Source organism: Candoia aspera, chromosome 1 (genome assembly GCF_035149785.1).
Source record: "Candoia aspera isolate rCanAsp1 chromosome 1, rCanAsp1.hap2, whole genome shotgun sequence".
In the NCBI taxonomy this organism is placed as follows: domain Eukaryota; kingdom Metazoa; phylum Chordata; class Lepidosauria; order Squamata; family Boidae; genus Candoia; species Candoia aspera.
Window position 1 is genome coordinate 254585633 of NC_086153.1, and position 20488 is coordinate 254606120.

The following is a 20488-nucleotide window of genomic DNA, read 5'->3' on the forward strand; positions in this document are numbered from 1 at the left end:
AGACTCCTGAATTTTTGCCACCGTAAACTAATATGGCCCTCCTCCTACAAAATCTACAAACCAGAGACAATTAGCTCTGCTCTTACCACAGATCTCATACAGTCCATCCTGTTCTGCTAGATCAGGCCTGCCCAACAAGTGGGGAAAGGGCCTCATTGATAAATTAAAAATAATTGCAGGTCACAAAGCAATATATCGCCCACTGATCAGCTGTTCAGCAGCTAGCAGAGCAATGGCATCACTGGAGTTGACAGTGTCGGAGAGGCCTGAAGGCATTGGAGGTGTTTGGCAGTGCGTCTTTCAGGGTGATGATGGTGAATTTATTGACTTTCCCAGTCAGGAAAAAGTCTTATGAGGAATAAGCAAAAGAAAGTATATTCACATTGAGATGGACTCAAATAGTCACTATATGTCCACCAGATTAAATTCCAATATATAGGTTTGTAGTGCTTTCTATGAGTTAGAACTCTATTTATTTGCAACTATGTTATGAGCTAGTAAAGGATCCAAAATTTGACTTAAATCCCTAGTTTTCATTATCTGATCAACACCCAAAATAAAAAAATGTGAGAAACATCTCTGTCTTGATAATCTCTGATAGGACCATAATAGCTAATAAGCATAATGCCATTATAGCAAATCTTAATTGTAATTAAAAATACCTTTCTGAATGAGTTATTTCATCTTCTCCTACAAGCTTAAATAGAAAGACTGATTAATCAAGACTGCCACCTTCTTAGCAGATTTAGAGGTACCACATAAAAACAAAATCCCTTCTCACCCCTATGGGTGGTATGTGTCTTCCTCAACCTTGGGTCCTCTACCAGAGGCCTGAGAGTTTGAGTGTTCTGCGCAGTATCTTAGCTGTTCCTAGCAGTGCACTCTTCTGTACAGAGAGCTCTGATGTTGTTCCTGGGATCTGTTGGAGTCACTCTCCCAGCTTAGGAGCCACAGCCCCGAGTGCTCCTACCACCACTGGGACCACTTTGGCCTTCACTTGCCACATCCCCTCTAATTCTTCTTTCAGGCCCTGGTACTTTTCCAGCTTCTCATATTCCTTCTTCCTGATGTTGCTATCACTTGGCACTGCTACATCTATCACCCCTGCTGTCTTCTGGTCCTTGTCTACTACCAAGATGTAAGGTTGATTGGCCAGTACCTGCCTGTCCATCTGGATCTGGAAGTCCCACAGGATCTTAGCCCTTAGCCCTGTCATTCTCCACAATCTTCTGTGGAATCTCCCTTCTGGACTTGGGAGAGTCTAGCCCATACATTGTGCAAATGTTCCTGTATACAATGCCAGCCATCTGGTTGTGCCATTCAGTATATGTTGTTCATGCCTGCATCTTATACCCTGCCACTATGTGTTGGACTGTCTCTGAGGCCTCTCTGCATAGTCTGTGTCTTGGGTCCTGTCTAGTGTAGTAGAACCCTGATTCTATGGATTTGGGGTTTAGTGCCTGTTGTTGTGCTGCTATGGTCAGTGCCTCATTGCTTTTAGTCCAGCCCTTGGTGGTGGTGGTGTTACCACATACATACATATGTATGTACATACATACATACGTACATATTCCATCCATCTCTTGGATGAAACATCCATCTCCTGTGGGAAAACATGAGTTTCTTATTAAAAAGTGAATTTGGGATCTAATTCACCCAATTCTCTAAAATTCTGTCTCCTCTTAGAAGGACACCTTAGGCATTTAATGCTCCAAGAAATCATTAGAGATGGCATGAATGTAAAGCTGTAAAATAAAAAAGAAAAGTTTCTGTAGATCAAAAATAAAGTAAAATGAATAATTTTTGTGTGAGCGAGAAAAGAAAGTTCAAAGAGAAAAGAACACCAAATATTATTTTTAAAAATGGAACAAAAATTCAAAACCTCTATTATGGAGTCAAACTTTAAAAACAAAAATTTCACCCCCCCCCCAAATGTACAAGAGAAAAGCTTAAGTTTAGATAGACTTCCAGAAGGTGCATGCCAGAAATTGTGGTACAGAACCCCTGCTCTCCTCCCCAAAAATTAGCCAACTAAAAAAATAAAATATAGTATCTATAAACAGGAAAGACTGATATTTCATTTCTCCTTCTGATCCTAGCCAAATGAATTTTTTTGTGGCTTGTGGGTCAGAGAATTTCTCCACTTCATAATCCACAGACCAACAAAAGATAGTGGGATAAAGAAAAAAAAATCCTTTTGTCTTGCTACTTGCTTCCCGAAGTTGTGGGTGCTCCATTGCTGGAGGTTTTCAAGAAAAGATTGGACAACCATTTGTCTGAGATGGTATGAGGATTCCTGCCTTGGGCTTAGGCAGGGGGTTGAACTAGAAGACCTTCAAGGTCCCTTCCAACCCTATGATTCTATAAACATACTCCATTAAACAGTTTGCTTTGCTTAGTTACCAAGGGACATAGATCTGGAAAATTATCATCTATTTATTTTTCTATTTCAGAGACTGAGTTTGTCTAGAGAGTGATATGAACTTGTGGTTTTAAGAAACTGAACCAGAATTGGGACTAAGTCTCTGGGGTGAACGAAAACAAAAATCTAAATGTTACACTGCCTCTATCTCCTGCTAGTATTTAGTTCAAAAAATCTCATGCAATATTTTTCTTACATTCAGCATTATAGTGAAAACTTTAAAATGTGGATGGTTTCTGCATAATAGACCTTGTAAACAGATACATTGATCTGAGTATCTTTATTCCCTATTAGCAGCCCATCACAATATTTTGTGTATTGCTTCACAGCAGATTTGAGCTGATTTTTTTTTCAGAAGAGACAACTATGCCTACGCATTCCACCGTATTCCTTTCTAAAGAGATAAATTGTGCTTCAGAAGGTGTGCTGAGAATGTCTACAGAAGTTTTTTCCCCCCCTAATTTATTATTTTAATTGTTGTCAGCTTATCAATAAAGCAGTCCAAAACTAAGAGAAAACCTGTCATGTTCTCATTCTAATGTATGGTTAACATTGTAACGTTTCACATGTCATTCTCTGTTCCGTGTTCTTTCACCCGGGGTTTTTCCATTCTTTCGCCCTCTCTTGTTTTGAGGGCTTGGAATGCATGTTTGGGTTTGCGCTCCTGTTCAAGGTTACTTTCCCAGGCGCGTCTAACGGCTTCCAGCACCTGGGAGGGGGAGCGTCCTGACGGGCGACGGGGCGGGACCTGCTCACAAGCAAGGCTTTTAAGTTTGTATTTGGCGCGCTTTTGCTCATTCTCAGCTTTCTCTGTATTTGCATACTATTCCTTTAATAAATCAGTTATCTTTAAGCCCGAGCTTGTGAGACTGAGTATTTGGGTTTAGGCAATCATTACATAAAGCTGAGAAATCATTTTTTTTCCATTTTCCGCTGGCCCCATCCAATCCTTGGATAAGAGGGAACGCCAGCGATGACAGAACCTCAATTTCGCGTAAGTGAGGGAGGCGAAGAAGAGCGGGAGGTGGCCAAAAGCCGGCCAGCGCTAACCTCGAGAGCGCAAAGAGCAGCACGTCGGGAGTTGCGAGATACCCAATTGGACGAGCTGCTAACATCCATACAGGAGAGTCTTAGGAGTGAACAGAGATCTGTTATGGAAAGAACCACGGGGAGGGGGTCTCCCCAATTGGCCTGGGAGCACGAAGTCCCCTTGTCACCAAAGGTGGTGATAACCAACCAACCCCAGGAGGAGCCGGTCACTCCGGCCCGTATGAGGGCATTGGAAGATAAAATGGATTTAATAGTGACGATCCTCAAGGATCTACCCAGAGAGGATCAGCCCAGAGGGGCAGAGCCCACCCCGGAGGATTGGGAGGAAGAGCCGTCACAGTACCCCAGGCACAGCACCTTGTCGACCCGGGGGAGAAGTAAGACTCGATCAGCCCATCAAAGGGGAGAGCGAGAGGCAAGACCCCCTAGGGATCGACTACCTGTGGGGGCTCGGCGTACGCTGTCATTCGCGGCACCGCCACAGCCAGCTGAGCCGGCAAGAACCTTCCCACCATTTGGAGTGAAGTTTGATGGAGATCCCGCAACGCTCTCCTTCTTTATTACGAATGCCAAGCATTATATAGAAGATTGGGGTCGGAACTTTCAGTCTGAACACGGCAAGGTCAATTTCATTGCCAACAAGCTGAGAGGAAGGGCAGCAGATTGGTATGTGCAACTATGCCAAGCTGAGGCAACTGAGTTAGAGGACTTTGATGAATTTTTGTGGGCACTCAAGGAGCATTTCGAAGACCCCCTAGCTCAAGAAACGGCCAAAAATGACCTGCGCAAACTCTACCAAGGGTCCCTCTCAGTTGCTAAATATGCGTTGGAGTTTAAAGCTTTAGCAGGAAAAGTGGAAGACTGGTCTGAGCCAACAATCATCGAATTGTTCAAGCAGGGGCTAGAACCCGAAATCCTTCGATGGGCGCTAGGCAGAGACGATCCCAAAACGCTATATGGGTGGATTCAGTTGGCGGGAAGCGCAGAAAATGCCCTACGAACCTATGCCCATACCAAGGAGCTTCGACAAACACGTCTCGCTAGAGGGGCGCGCACATCTGGACTTGCCAGCCGCCCCAAACCAAAAACCTGGGAAGAAGAGAGGGAGCAACGGTTCTCCAAGGGTCAGTGCCTCAGATGTGGGAAAGAAGGACATCGAGCCACTTCGTGCCCAAGACGCCGTCCAGAGGAACGACAGACGAAACCCACGGTAAAGACGCCTGCTCCTGCTCCACCGCGAAAACTGAAGGCAGCCTTCGCGGAACTGGACCCCCCAGACCTTCCCTTCGGTGAAGAGGAGGAAGAGTTGCAATTCGAGCAGCCGGCGGGAAAAGCCTACCACCTGCCCTGAAGGGCGCCCTAGGGCAGGTGGAAGAAACCGGGCGTAACCATGATTCGGTGAGTGGAAACTTCCCCACACTGACTGTTAAAGTTAAACTAAGCTCAAAAACCAAAACGGTGGAAGTGTGGGCCATGCTAGACTCGGGTTGCTCCCGTTCCCTGATGCACCCTGATGTCGTAGCGGCTCTGGAACTGCCCACGTTCCCTTTGCCAAGACCCATGATTTTCACCCAATTGGATGGAACTATGGCGGGAGGGAAGGCAGTCAATCTTTCCACGGGACTGGTCGCCTTGCAGATGGGCTCCCATCAGGAAAAGCTGCCATTTGTGGTAGCTCCAGTGGGGGGTCCTCTGGTAATCTTGGGGATGCCTTGGTTTGTGAAGCAAAACCCTTTTATCAACTGGCTGCATAGAACTGTGACGTTTGCAGATGGATTTTACAAAGTACCCGAAAAGGACCTACTGGAGGACATGGAGGGTGGTGGGGTAGCGTATACCACTGTGCAAACGCTTCAACCTCTTGAGGGGCTACCCAATCAGTACCAAGATTTTGCTGAAGTATTTGGGGAAAAGGAAGCAGATCGCTTGCCACCCCACCGAAAAACGGACTGTGCCATTGAGTTTTTACCAAATGTAAAATTGCCTCACCCAAAAATATACCCCATGTCTCCCAAAGAGCTTACCACGCTAAGGGAGTTCATTGACAAAAATCTAGCTAGAGGTTTCATTGAGCCGGCAAATTCCCCGGTAGGAGCGCCTGTCCTATTCAGGCCAAAAAAGGATGGGTCATTAAGGCTTTGTACCGATTTCCGCGGGCTCAATGCGGTCTCAATATTAAATAAATATCCTTTGCCCCTGATCAAAGATATGTTATCACATCTGGCCAGAGGCAAAATCTTTTCAAAACTGGATTTGAGAGAAGCCTACTTTCGCATTCGCATAAGGGAAGGGGATGAGTGGAAGACAGCGTTCAACTGTCCTCTTGGGGCTTTCCAATATAAAGTCTTACCATTTGGGTTATCTGGGGCACCTGGGGTTTTTATGCAACTAATCAATGAGGTCTTGCATGACCACCTATTTAAAGGGGTACTGGTATATTTGGATGATGTATTGATTTACACTGAAACCATGTCAGAACATATCCACCTGGTGCGTCAGGTACTAGCTAAATTGCAAAAAGCACAGCTGTATGCAAAACTGTCAAAATGTGCCTTTCATCAGTCGCAAATTGATTACCTAGGGTACCGGATTTCAGCTCAGGGCATTGAAATGGACCCTGCAAAAGTAGAAGCCATCGTGGCATGGGAACCTCCCCGTACCAGGAGACAATTACAGAGTTTCCTTGGATTCTCTAATTTCTATCGAACATTCGCCCAAAATTTTGCGGAAATCGCCCTCCCCCTTACTGAACTGTTAAAAACTAAAGGACAGGGGGATACGCGACGTTCAAAGAACCCAGGCGCGCTCCTTAAATGGACTCCCGCCTGTCAGCAAGCGTTTGAAGCGCTAAAACAAATCTTTACCACAGAACCGATTTTACAGCATCCAAACCCCTCTCAACCCTTCGTGGTACAAGTCGATGCTTCTGATTTTTCCATAGGAGCAATTCTATTACAAGCTGACCAATCCGGCGCTTTAAAACCCTGTGCCTACCTCTCTCGCAAATTCACGGAAACAGAGAGAAGATGGCATGTTTGGGAAAAGGAGGCTTTTGCTGTAAAAACAGCGTTAGAGACGTGGCGACACCTATTGGAAGGCACTTCAAACCCTTTTGAAGTCTGGACTGACCATAAAAATCTGGAAGCTTTAAGCACCAGTCGAAAACTCAGTCCCAAACAGCTGCGCTGGGCTGAGTTTTTCAACCGCTTTGACTTCACCCTTAAATTTATACCAGGCAGGAAAAATTTCTTAGCTGATGCACTATCGCGCAGACCCCAAGATGCTGGCCCAGGGCCAACGGTCCAAGGCACCGTCTGGACCGACAAACAATTAGGTTTGGCAGCGGTGACTCGCAGCCAGACCCGAGCGCAATCAACTCCGCCTCCAGCCGCTCCGCCTTCCAGCCGCCCGCCTCCCTTGTCAATTCCCTCCGATTTGCAACAACAGTTGCTCTCCCACCTTAAAACAGATACTTGGTTGCAAGCCAATAGACACATTTTAACTTTCACCGATGATCTTGCCTGGCGCAACGATCGTCTCTATGTACCTGAATCAATGCGAAAAACCATACTCCAGCGCTGCCACGATGACAAGCTAGCTGGGCATTTCGGCTACGTGAAAACTTTGCACCTCGTTCGCCGCCAATTCTGGTGGCCAACTTTACTTAAAGACTTGAAGGAATATGTCACTGCGTGCCCTGTATGTGCGGCGATAAAGCGCAAACCGGGCAAGCCCCAGGGTCTCCTTCAACCTGTGGCCACTCCATCTGTCCCTTGGCAGGATATCTCCATGGATTTTATCGTTGATCTACCCCCTAGTCAACGCAAAACTGTCATTTGGGTCGTCAAAGACTTTTTCTCCAAACAAGCCCACTTTATCCCATGCGCTTCTATCCCCACCGCGCAACAGCTGGCACGCCTCTTCCTCATCCACGTGTACCGCCTCCACGGTATCCCCGCCCGTTTGGTGAGTGACAGAGGCACACAATTTACGTCACAATTTTGGCGGGCATTTTTGAAACTTTTGGGTACAAAACAATCGCTTTCTACCGCCTGGCATCCGGAAACGGACGGATCTACAGAGGCGGTTAATTCTACATTGGAACAATACCTCCGAGCTTTTGTTAACTACCAGCAAGACAACTGGGTCGATTTACTCCCATTTGCTGAGGTCGCTTACAACAATTCCATTCATCAAACCACTGGTCAAGTTCCCTTTAAAACAGTTTTTGGACGTGACTTTGTTCCGATTCCTGAACTTCCTCATCCTCAACCGCTACCAGCCACCCTCGCTGACTGGGCAGACTCTCTCAAAGACTCATGGTCTAATATTCTACTCGCTCTCCGCCATGCCCAGGCTACCTATAAACGCCATGCCGATGCAAAGCGGTCCCCAGAACCATCCTTTGCGGTCGGGGATAAAGTCTACTTATCAACTAAGTTCATCAAGTCCCCACAACCCTCTAAAAAACTTGGTCCTAAATTTGTCGGTCCTTTTCCAATTGTTGCTCAACTCAACCCTGTTACGTTTAAACTTGATTTACCTCACAACCTTAAACGTTTGCATCCTGTTTTCCATTGTAGTTTACTCAAACCCTGCCTATCGTCGGACCGTTGGCATCCGCAGCCCATTCCTCCACCTCCCCTCATGATTGACAACCAGCAACACTTCGAGGTGGCATCTATCCTTGATTCCCGACGCCAGCGCTCCACTCTGCAATACCTCATCCGCTGGAAACATTTCCCTCATCCTGAATGGGTTGCTGCTCCAGACGTGCATTCTCCTCGTCTCGTAGCCCAATTTCACTCTGCCTATCCTAACAAACCAGCTCCCTAATTTCTTTTGGGGGGGCAATATGTCATGTTCTCATTCTAATGTATGGTTAACATTGTAACGTTTCACATGTCATTCTCTGTTCCGTGTTCTTTCACCCGGGGTTTTTCCATTCTTTCGCCCTCTCTTGTTTTGAGGGCTTGGAATGCATGTTTGGGTTTGCGCTCCTGTTCAAGGTTACTTTCCCAGGCGCGTCTAACGGCTTCCAGCACCTGGGAGGGGGAGCGTCCTGACGGGCGACGGGGCGGGACCTGCTCACAAGCAAGGCTTTTAAGTTTGTATTTGGCGCGCTTTTGCTCATTCTCAGCTTTCTCTGTATTTGCATACTATTCCTTTAATAAATCAGTTATCTTTAAGCCCGAGCTTGTGAGACTGAGTATTTGGGTTTAGGCAATCATTACAAAACCTCAAAAACTGAGGGGGGAAACTGGGATTGTAATGCAACCATGACAAAATAGAAATGACAAAATCTTGTAACTTTCTGAATGAATGTGATCCAGGGAACAAACATATTCTGTTAAGAAGTATAAATGAATGTTTGGGAACAAGCTACAAGGGTACAGAAAAAAGTGGGGATTTCTAAGACCCATGAATGCAAATGGTGATTGGTGAGTATCTGTTTATAAAAGGTGTATGTTTTGAATACATGGTTCAACCTTAAATCTATTCATATTCACACAAGACAAAACAGTGAATCTAAAAGCAGTATTGATATGATTGTAATGAAAGACCGAGGGCATTAGTGAATGCTACAAGGGTGATGATAGTTTCTGAATGTGGAACAGAACATTTTTTTGGTAGGGTCAAGATTGGAACTTGAGAAAAAATGACCAAGTATAAAAAAGAAAAAAGAAAAAGAAACTGGAATGAAAGCAAAATGATAGAATGAAGAGAAAGTATGACAAATACTAGAAGATAGATTAATATCTTTAAGGCATAAAATATGTTTTGGAAGCTGTTTGGAACCCAGTGAAAAGAATTATGTTACAAAATAACTACAGAAGTGTGTGGAACCAGAGTTATGAAAAGTATATAAAAAAGAATGAGGGAATGATGAAGTGGATGAGGCTCTGAATGAGGAAAAAACCCCCCTGCATATAATGATTCCTCAAAAAGTGAGCACAAGGGGACTATTGGTGGGGACATGGCAATCTGAACAGCTGTGCCCGCGGGCTCCGCAGGCAGAACTGACAATGTGGCAATTTTGGGGGGCTCACGCAGGTTTTTTCTGAAGCCCAGGAGCGTTTTTCCAGAGAAAGGAAAACACTCAGAATCACCCCATCTGTCCTTTGGACGGCTGCTTGCAGCCAGAAGATGCATTTGCCTTCAACTGGTAAGAGCAAACGGGAGGCTGGGGTGTCACCATTTCCAAGCTGTGCTGTAGCCTTAAAGGGACATTAAGACCAGCCACCCAATTTCTAAATCACCCAATTTATTTTTCTTTTAAGTATGCATACCTTAAGAGAGGCTTTTTACAGCAAGGAGAAACCGGTTCTCTTGGTACTTATTATTATTATTTTTGTGATTAATTATTTTTTTAAAGTGTTATTTATTTATTTATTTATTTATTATATTTCTTCACCGTCCATTTTGTATTGCAACAACTCTTTGTTTTGGACTTTGCTTTCCATCCAGGTACTAAGGAGGGTTGAGAGTGTGTAATCGTCTCCCTGTTATTATTTTTGTACTAAATTTAAAGATATTAGCATTTCGCTACGTGTTGAATCTGCTGTTTTGAACTTTCAGCTTTCTGCTGCTACTTTTTCTGGGGAACTGTCTGTTATCTTACTCTCACTTGTGTAAACTTTTCTTTTATCTTTCACTTTTGCTGGTTAAGTACCTGGGGGCTCCATAATCTACTCCATGAGACATGGAGGATTTCGATCATACTTTTTCTGACTTTCATCAAAGCTTTAAACAGGTGCTTTCTGATTCCTGCCAAGCTCTTATGCAAGGCATTCAGGATATTGTGGAAAACATGAGGTGTAAAATGTGTTATCTGATTGGGGATGTCATGGATGAAATTGAAGAATTTAACAGCAATAGAAATGTTTCTTCTAACAGTGAGATCGGGGCTTCTGTTGAAATGCTGGATGGAGATTAGACAGTTGAGTTGAAGAAATTTAAGGGAGAGATCGAGCTGCAAGCCACAAGTGAAATTTTATTTTTGATGGAACGCTGTGGAAAAGGAGGGGTTATGTATGGGAGGTTTTCTGAAGAGAAGTCGGAGTTTTTGAGGGGGGCAGTTGGGCTGATCAATTTCTTTATGAAAAAAGTTCTGTGTGCATTGTGGGATATGTAAATGCTCTGGTTTATTTTGAAGTGGGGTAAGGGTTTAAGAATATCTGGATTGCTTTTATGGTCTGGTTGATTTCATTCATCTTTAACTTTTTGGATTAAGATTATTAAGGTATAAAAAAAGAAATAATAAATTGGTTTTGGGTTTAATATGATTAAGATTATTATAATGGTTGTATTATTAATGACAATGGCAGACAGTTTATATGTTTTTTTAGTTTTATCTGTATTATAATAGACAGGAATGTCTAGATTAGTAGTAGGAAGGAAATAATTAAATACATTTTATCCTGGGTGGGGAGTTGATTAGGAGGTGTGTGTGTGCGTGTGTGTATTCTTCTTTTAACATAAGGGGAGGGAGCAATTGTATTTAGTGATTTTTATATTGTGCCAATGGAATGATTTATAGAAATAATGTGATTTTGGTTTAATATAGAGTAAGGAATTGATTGTGGAAGATTGTTGTATATCCTTGCTATTAAAAGTCAGAAGTCACCTCTTTTTGTAACTTTTTTTTTAAAAAATTCTCTTGTGTTTCCATACCTTTTTAGTTTTTTTTCTCTTTGTAGCTTTTTGTTTTTCTGTAGTTTTTATCTTTGTCTGAAATCTAATAAAATTCTTATTTAAAAAGTGAGCACAAGAAAGGTAACTGTTCAACGCATCTGAAGAGAGAATAACTGTAAAGAATGTAGACAAAGAGAACAAGGAATAGTTAAGATTAAAATTTGCAGAGGAAACGCAGAGCAATTTTGATGAAAATGAATAGTTGTTTCGTAAATAGTTGTTTTGTAGGTAAAGATTGCTAAACAAGGAGATTTCAGCAAATTGATTTGGATTAATAATGGATTGGGATGCAAATGAAGTGAGGGAACAGTGGAAGGAGTAGCTCAGAGATCTAAATGGAAATTATAGTTATGAGTAAAAGAATGGATTCTTTTTTATTTTTTCAAACCTACATTCATATAGACATATAGACACATTCATATAGAATGCTATAAATGTTAGTATCCAAGAAAAAAATGATGATAAGAAATCCACAAATGTTAATAATATTGACAAATGGTAAGAATGCAGTAAAGATGGTATAATTGGAGAAATGTTAAATATGGATATGTTTGCATATGGGGGGTTATCTTGCTTAATATGTATATGAAGACTGCATCTGCACCTGGTTGAAAGAATGTTATTGTTGTTCCCCTATACAAAACAAAAGGTAGAAAGAGTGACTACAAGAATTGCATGTGGATTATTTTGTTAAGTGTGCATGGGAAGGTGTTTGAAAGAATTCTGACTGAAAGAGTACTAAAGGAGACAAATGAGCAAAACTTGGGAAGTATTCAACAAGGGGTGTGCAAACAAATTTTTTTGCTTTTGAAATGGTTATTCAGAACCATTGTGATAAAGAAATGTAATTGTAGATTTATTGATCTAAACAAAATCTATCATAAAATATATAGATTTGAATTATGGAACATTTGGTACAAATACAGAGTTGAAGTTGGTTGTTGAATAAATAAATGGAAGTAAGGCAAGTGATAATAAATGGAATGCTTAGCCGATAGTTCAACACTGAGCATGAAGCGAGACAAGAGGATTAATGTTCTATCTCTTTGATTGTTTAATATATTTATGGATACATATGTTAAGAATGCTTATGATACCACTAGAGATGTGTTGGTTGAGGAACATGAATGTACTTTTCTTTACAGACTGCTGCGTTGTTGGCTGAAAACCCAAATGATTTGCAGCAAATATTAAATAAGTTGTATGATGCAATGAGGAGCATGTTTCTAAAAGTTAATATATCGAAGACCAAGGTAGTTGTGTTTGACAGAGAAAATGAAATGAATTATTGCAAGTTATACGAAAATGATGAAAAGTTAGAGCAAGGAGATGAATTTGGCCAGCTTGATAGAAGTTTGTTAAAGATGGAAAAATGGGTGGTGAATTTTTAAGGTATGCAAATGCTGGTAGAAGGGTAGAGGATGTTATACCATCTGTTGTGAAGAATGAATGTTTATTCAATGAAGTGAAAATAGCTATGCATAAGAGTATTTTTCTGCCACCTTGTTATAAGGAAATGAAAATGGAATAAGTATATAAATATAAAAATATATATTATTAGTAAATATTAAAGGTAAGTAGAACACAGTAAGAATGGATTCTTTAGAAAGTATGTATAGTAATACAATAAGAGATAGGGTCAATAATGAATTAATGTTAAATGAATACGGATTGAATATGAAAGTGAGCAACCAATACAAAAGAATTATGTTGAGGTGGTTTGGTTATATAGTCAGAATGAATGATGATCTTATTGCATAATAAATATATGAAGGAAGAGTGAACAGATTGATAGAAAGGGGAAGACCAACAAATCATGGCTGGATGGAGCTGATGCAATTCCCAAAAGAGAGAGATGAGAAGTTTAAAGAGCAAAGGACAGGATATGAATTGGTGTATGGACATAGGGTAAACTGGGATGGTTTATTTTTTTATTTTATTTTTATTTATTCAATTTATATTGCTGCCCATCTCAGACTAGTAAGTCCGGGCAGCTAACAACAATAAAAACAGTCACATTATAAAACAATAAAAACAATAAGAAAAAATAAAAATAAAAATAAATACAGCTGAGCGATCTAAAAGCCATGGTGTTAACATAACCATGAAATGGGGCCCTTCCCAGGCACAAAGCCAGTTTTTCAAGGCCTTCCGGAAAGCCAACAGGGTTGGGGCCATCCTAATCTCAGGAGGGAGGATGTTCCAGAGAGCAGGCGCCAGAGCAGAAAAGGCATGGTTCCTGGTCCCTGCCAGCTGACATTCCTTGGCTGAAGGGACCCGGGGCATGCCCATCCTGCTGGACTGGATTGGATGGGTAGAACTAACTGGGAAAAGACGGTCCCTAAGGTAACCCGGTCCCAAGCCATGAAGAGCTTTAAAGGTGACAACCAGCACCTTGAGTTGCACCCAGAAACACACTGGCAACCAATGCAGCTCCCAAAACAGTGGTGTTATGTGTGCCGAGTAGCCAACGCTATTTACAACCCGGGCAGCTGCATTTTGTACCAGCTGAAGCTTCCGAATGCTCTTCAAGGGCAGCCCCAAGTAGAGCACATTACAGTAGTCCAAATGGGAGGCCACAAGGACATGAATAACAGTGAGTAGTGCCTCCCGGTCCAGGACTGGGCACAACTGGTGCACAACCCAAAGGTGTGTAAAGGCCCTCTTAGCCACGGCTGCTACCTGCTCTTCCATCAGGAGCCGTGAGTCCAAGAGGACCCCCAAATTGTGCACCAGATCCGTTTGGGGCAGTGCCATCCCATCCAGGACCAAAGATGGAAGAACCTTAGTACCAGGCAGCCCAAATGCCCAAAGCCACTCAGTCTTGCTTGGGTTGAGCTGGAGCCCATTGCGCCCCATCCAGGCCCCCACAGCCTCCAGGCACTGAGATAGGACATCCATGGCACCACTCAGACAGCCCAGGGTGGAGATATAAAGCTGGGTATGAGCAGCATACTGATGATACCTCACCCCAAACTGTCGGATCACCTCACCCAGTGGCCTCATGTAGATGTTAAACAAGAGGGGTGAGAGAACCCTGCAGCACCCCACACAGTAGGGGCTGTGGACTGGACCTTTCCCCTCCCACCAACACCGACTGGAACTGACCCCGGAGGAAGGAGGAGAACCAGCGTAACACTGTGCCACCCACCCCCAACTCCTGAAGCCAGTCCAGAAGGATACTATGATCGATGGTATTGAAGGCCACCGAGAGGTCAAGAAGAGCAAGGGTGGTTGCACTGCCCCCATCCTGCTCCCACCAGAGGTCATCCAAGAGTGCGATCAATGCTGTCTCAGTCCCATGTCCCAGCCTGAATCCTGACTGAAAGGGGTCCAGATAATCTGCTTCATCCAGAGCCCTTTGAAGCTGCCATGTGACCACTTTCTCAATAACCTTCCCTAGAAAGGGGAGGTTGGAGACTGGGTGAAAACTATCCGGATTGGTTGGGTCAAGCAATGGCCCCTTCAGGAGAGGGTGCACCACCACCTCCTTAAGAGCCGGCGGGACCACCCCCTTCCTCAAAGAGGATTTAACCACCGCCCAGACCCAATCACATGTCCTCTCCCAGGCAGCCTTGACCAGCCAGGAGGGGCATGGATCTAACACGGAGGTAGCCGAACTAACAGCTACAAGTACCCTGTCCACTTCCTCAGGTTCAATGGGCTTGAACTCCTCCCAGATAACCATGCAAGATTCAGCCCCCATAGCCTCCACTGGCCCTGCATCAAGGCTGGAGTTCAATGCAGAGCGGATGCAAGCGACTTTACCTGCCAGATGCTCAGCATATTCCTCACAATGGCCCTGAAGGTAGACCCCTGAACAACTCCCTCCAAGGAGAGTCTGGATCACCTGAAACAGGGCTGCTGGGCGGCTATCTGCAGATGCAATAACAGCAGAGAAATAGCCCTTACCGCTATGAGGTAGGCTCTAATAGGACTCTAGCTTGTGTTCGATCGTCTTTGCTCCCTGTCTTCCACCAGCAGAGCTCCAGGCATCTCTTAGCCCTCTCAAGCTTCCTCAGCTCCTCCATAAACCACAGGGAGCCACAGGAGCCATAGGCACAGAGAGGACACTCAGGTGTGATCCGATCCAAAGCCGTGGCCACTCTCTCATTCCACATGGCCACCAAGGCCTCGGCCGGACCGTGTAGCAGACTTCCTGGAACAACCCCAAGCTCTCTCTGAAACCCAGCTGGATCCATCAGTCGCCTGGGGCGGGCTGCTCTAAGAAGCCCAGCCTCCCTGTGGAGGGGAGTGGCACCAGAGAACTGGTGGCACCAGAGAACTGGTGGCACCAGAGAACTGACCAACACCTCCCCCAATTTCGGAGCATTCTGCCACTGCTCCAACAGAAAAAACACGTCAGGCAAATGACCACCATTATGCGTTGGGCCCTGGATAACTTGGGACAGGCCCATGGCTGTCATGGTAACCATGAACTCCCAAGCTACCTCCGCCCCCGCCCCCAAGGAAGGCAAGTTGAAATCCCCCAAGGACATAAGCCTGGGGAACTCCACTGCCAGCCTGGCTATGGAGTCAAGGAACTCAGGCAGGGAGGTTGCTATGCAGCAGGGAAGCTGGTACAATAGCAACAGTCCCAACTGATCCCTAGAGCCCAACTTAACAAACAGGGTCTCGCACCAGGCAATCTGAGGAGCAGTGCCCCTGGATGTGTCCCAAGTGTCTCAGATGACCACTGCCACCCCACTGCCCCTACCCTGGGTTCTCGGCTGGTGCCACACCCAGAAACCAGCTGGGCACATTTCAGAAAGGGGGACTTCCCCTTCCTCTCCCAGTCAGGTCTCCGTAATACATGCCAGGTCAGTTTTCTCATCCACGATCAAATCATGGATGAGGGTGGCCTTATTACAAACCGACCTGGCATTCAGTAGCAGCAGCCGACAGCCCAAGGCCTTGAAAGTCTGCCAACCGGGGCCCAGGAGTGAGCTCAAAAAGCTGGAATGTGCCACCAGAACAATATACCTCTGGCCCCTTCCCACGTGTGGCCCCCTCCTCATCTCCCGTATCTTCCCATGCCCATCACTACCAGGATATTACAGCCTGCCCCCACTCCTCCAAAACTTCCCCCTTCCCCCCAGCTAACTTGATCCATGTCCAAGCCTGTAGCCCCCCCCCCCTCCACCATACACACACTTCTAGTCACAGCCTCCTTCTGGGCCGTCAACCCAGGGTGCTTCTGCTTCTCCTAGCACTCAGCACCTCCAAGGGATGGCCTACTCCACCCTATACTCTCATCCCCCCACCCCACCAATCCACTCTCACTCAATTGGCAGGGGCTTGCACAGACAGCCTCAAGCAACTCTTGAGGATGATCAATCAGTCCTCCACTCCCCCGCCCCCTGGCTCTCACCCAGAGGCAGGGAACAGACCCTATTCAGGGAAAGAAACACCCTCTCCTACCCGCAGCCCCAGTCCTTTTGTCCATGGAGTCTGTGGATTTGCCAGTCCCTCCTCTCAGTACTCCAACCCGTGGAGAAGGCAAAATGGCTGCATGGGCAGGCAGGGGAAGGGGAGCTATAGCTGCAAGGATAGAGCTGAAAACATCTCAGCTCAATCTCACATCCGCTGCAGCCCATTCTCTACCCTCCAAAATCCCTTGATCTTAGTTCCAGATTGCCTTGTTGCCTCCATTGTCGCTGTGCCAGAGCTCACACTTCCACACCAGCCAGCTAGCTGAGAGTCTCCCCTGTTGCCGCTGGTGCTGTTTCCTCCCTTGCCATGCAATTGGGCGCTGCTCAGTCCACCATACCTGCTCCTCATGCCACAGCTGCTCCACACACCCCGCAGTCTGGTTTTCCAACTGCCTGTCTAGGGGAAAGCAGCACTCCAGCCGTCCAGCCAGTTATTTTGATCAAAGGCAGGTTTCTGATGATAAAAAAGTAAGAAGAAATATAGTGAAAGGTGTGGTGCATATATTTATACACCATATTTAGCCAAATTTGCTATTTTTCCCTCTCATATCTTTAATTTCTTTTGTTTATACATTCTTTAAGAAATCTCATTCCAAATATTAATGAAATATGCAGTCACATGAAAGTTTATACATTCAGTGTTATTTTCTTGGGAATTTCCTTGAAGTCTGATATCAAGGAAATATCAAGCAGAGATCAAAGCCCTGACCCATTAGAGCTCTTCACATCTTACAGATGGCACCTGGCTTCTGTGGAGGAGCTACTTCAATACAATAGTAGCACTTGACGTCGCTTCTTCCTGGATGCTCTCAATTGAAGGTATCATCTGTTGAGAGTATCTTCAGGCATTAGTTTTCACTTGTTCCAGGCCTTTTCTCATCTGAGAAATATCTTCAAGTGCCAGCTCCACGAGAAGTGGTGGTGTGTAACTTGATGCTGTGGTGGAAAGCTCACCCACTAAAAGCCAACAACTGGAGAGGATCCAAACAATCATTTTATTTTATAAAGCTAGTGGGTTACAGTGAATTCCTGGTCTCTTATACCTGGCTGAGCCAACAGCAAGAGCTACAAGGTTACATAGAACTTGCATAGAATTTTTGATCAAAGGCAGTTTGAACATGTGTACATATTAATAGAAGACCCCGATAGAGAAATAATTGTTTTACAACTTTACAACTGATAAAGAAACAAGATCATCAGAAAAAGGAGGCACATGTATCCTTCACAGAGACATTCTTTGAAATGCAAGATAGCAGCCTTCAGATACGAGAAGTGTTATTCTGTTATTCTAATGAGCTAATCCTATACCTCACTGAAGAAGGAGGGAGAGAAATAAGAAAGTGCAGCAGTACACATCCTTGAATTTATTGCTTCTTTCAAGCTATACATTCTATAATCGATTAATCACTAACAAGCCCAAATTGGCATATCTTCATTCCTAAAGTTACATCAGAGGAATATAACTAAAAGTATGTGCTATACTTGTATAATTGATTCACTCTGAATTCTTTTTCCAACTCTCTGCACAAGATTTTTAAAGAAACTAGCTGCTCCTTCATAAGGGGATGGAAAGGGAGGACTTCCAAAGGAGCTTTGGGATAGAGGAGGTGCTGCTTGAAGGCTGGCTGGACTGGTGATCTTATAAGCCAAATTAGGTCCATCAGCCAGAGGTTCCTCATTTGTACTAGAGCCAGCATATTGTGAATTTGATATAAACTCATCATCTTCCTCATCTCATAATGCTGGGGAGGGGAGGAGAAATATGAAATTTGTTTTTCAGTGTTTTATGAATATGAATTTAGTATTCTATCTGAAATAATAAATTAAATAAATAAATAATGAAAAGCCTATCTTGGTAGTATGAATTAAGTTTACCCTAATTTTCTCATATGACTCTAATAGAAAAAAGCCTAAAACAGGATTTAAAGATGGAAAATGGAAATGTGAAAGGAAACAAAAGCAGGATAGAAAAATTATTAGGCAAATATGATAAGGCAGAAGCAGATTTGTGCATTCAGAAGGCAAAAGGATAAATTAGGTAGAAAAAGCAGGGATAGGTTCATACATTGAAGAAAATAATTTAGGTATGGAATATGAGATGTAAACCATGCATATGTCTGTAATACTGACTAAAGCAATGACATTTAACAAATCATGTTTCAGTTATATTTAATATTTTATTTCTTCTGGAATGACCTGAAAAGTATTTCCATCTGCCTAAATGAGAAAAAAAAAAAAAGGAAATAGAATGTAAGAATCTTTTCTCACTGTAGATGGTTATATGCAGTGGTGTGCTACAGCCAGCTTGTACTGGCTCATGAGAGCCAATTGTTAAATTTTCAGGAATTTTGCAAGCCAGCTGAGAGCAGAACTGAGCCGTAACATGTAGCGTGCTGATCAGCTGTATGGTGGCACAGTGTGACAGTGGCAATAAATTATGCATTTATTAGTACACCACTGGTTGTCTGTTTACTGATTGCAGATTGGTGCAACTATCCTGCCTTTATCCCCCTCTACAGGCTTACCCTGAGTTTGTCCTGACCTACCTAGAGGAGCTAAATGTAAAGGAGGTGATCCAGATCGAATGCTCCACGCATGAGGTCCAGTCTGTACTTCATCCTATACTTCATCAAGAGACAGATAACAACTCAGAAGAAGTCCTTGTTCCAAACCAGAGCCAGAGGGAGGTCAGAGCAATTAGCCTTTTTTCAGAGGAAAATAATTTGAAGGGAGGTATTACAATTAAACATATATGGGTTCGAGAAAGAGAGCCACAATACAAAAGAACCAAATGTTCTAGAATATACCCTAGGTTTTTTTTTAAGTCTTTTCCCCACGGGTTAATATTAACATTCTGTGCTTGCTGAAAGAGTTTTATTCAATATAAGCATTATGATTTAGTATATGTTAATTCCGCAGGTTTTGCAAAGTAATGACTGCAACAGCAAGGAGAAACAACCGTCCAGACCTTTGGACGCCCATTTAATGCCTAAAGGTACCTCAGGCAAGAATTGCCAGCTGACAGTAGCATTGGTGAGGAAACTGGAAGAGAAACATCCTAAGGCCTCAGCTCAAAGGTAAGCCAGTGACAGAGTTGATATTTATTGTTCAATGACATTAGATGTTTTCCTTCAGTTTTATGTAAGATTGATTTCCTGGATGTTAGTGAAATATCTCAAAAGCCCTCTGGCTTGCAAGGAGAAATGGAGTTTTAACCAAATCTAATGAAAGGGGGAGGAAGGAGGTGACATTTATGCAGGTTTTTTAAAAAAGATTGATGTCTACACTTACCACTGAGGACAATCGAAGTATCATTGCATATTATGCATCAATTGTAGCATAACCCCATAAAGTGTATAATTTATGGTATTTAATTATAATGTATTAATGCTATATATGTGAAATAACAGTTTCTTAGAGTCATATAATAAATTGTTGTAAAGTCCCTGGGTGTCATAAATGGTGGTTACATTGACCATTGTAAGAGTATAGCATTTATACCTTTAATATAGATTTGCAATGAAATATAATAAAATAACTTAAAAGGTAAAATAAAAAGTTACAATTAATAAACAAAAACATTTACAACTCTCAACTCTTATTTTAACAATCTAAAATAATATAAATACTTCCATTCTATTCTTTCTTTAAATATGCATTTCTTACAATTTTCATAATAAACTGTGGAGCATACTTAGGGCTTGTTAGTATTTACAGTATATGAAGCTTTACATAAATATGAGCTATGCTGGAATGAACCCAGCATTACAGTATATTTATATTTTTCCTTCCTTTATTAAAAATGTATATCAGCTTTGAAATAGTCAAGACTCAAGTGGAAAATTATATTACAGATATGTCTACCAAAATCTGCACTGCTATCTCAGTT

The 20488-nt window shown here is 43.3% G+C and overlaps 1 protein-coding gene across 1 annotated transcript in view; it reads left to right on the plus strand.

Moving 5' to 3' along the window:
• The window catches only part of DCDC1 (doublecortin domain containing 1), a 337965-nt gene that overhangs the window by 177899 nt on the left and 139578 nt on the right, over nucleotides 1-20488 (plus strand). The window contains exons 17-18 of the mRNA XM_063318002.1: nucleotides 19119-19286; nucleotides 19519-19676. Coding sequence (XP_063174072.1) covers nucleotides 19119-19286; nucleotides 19519-19676 — 326 coding nt within the window. The remainder of the gene's footprint in view (nucleotides 1-19118; nucleotides 19287-19518; nucleotides 19677-20488) is intronic.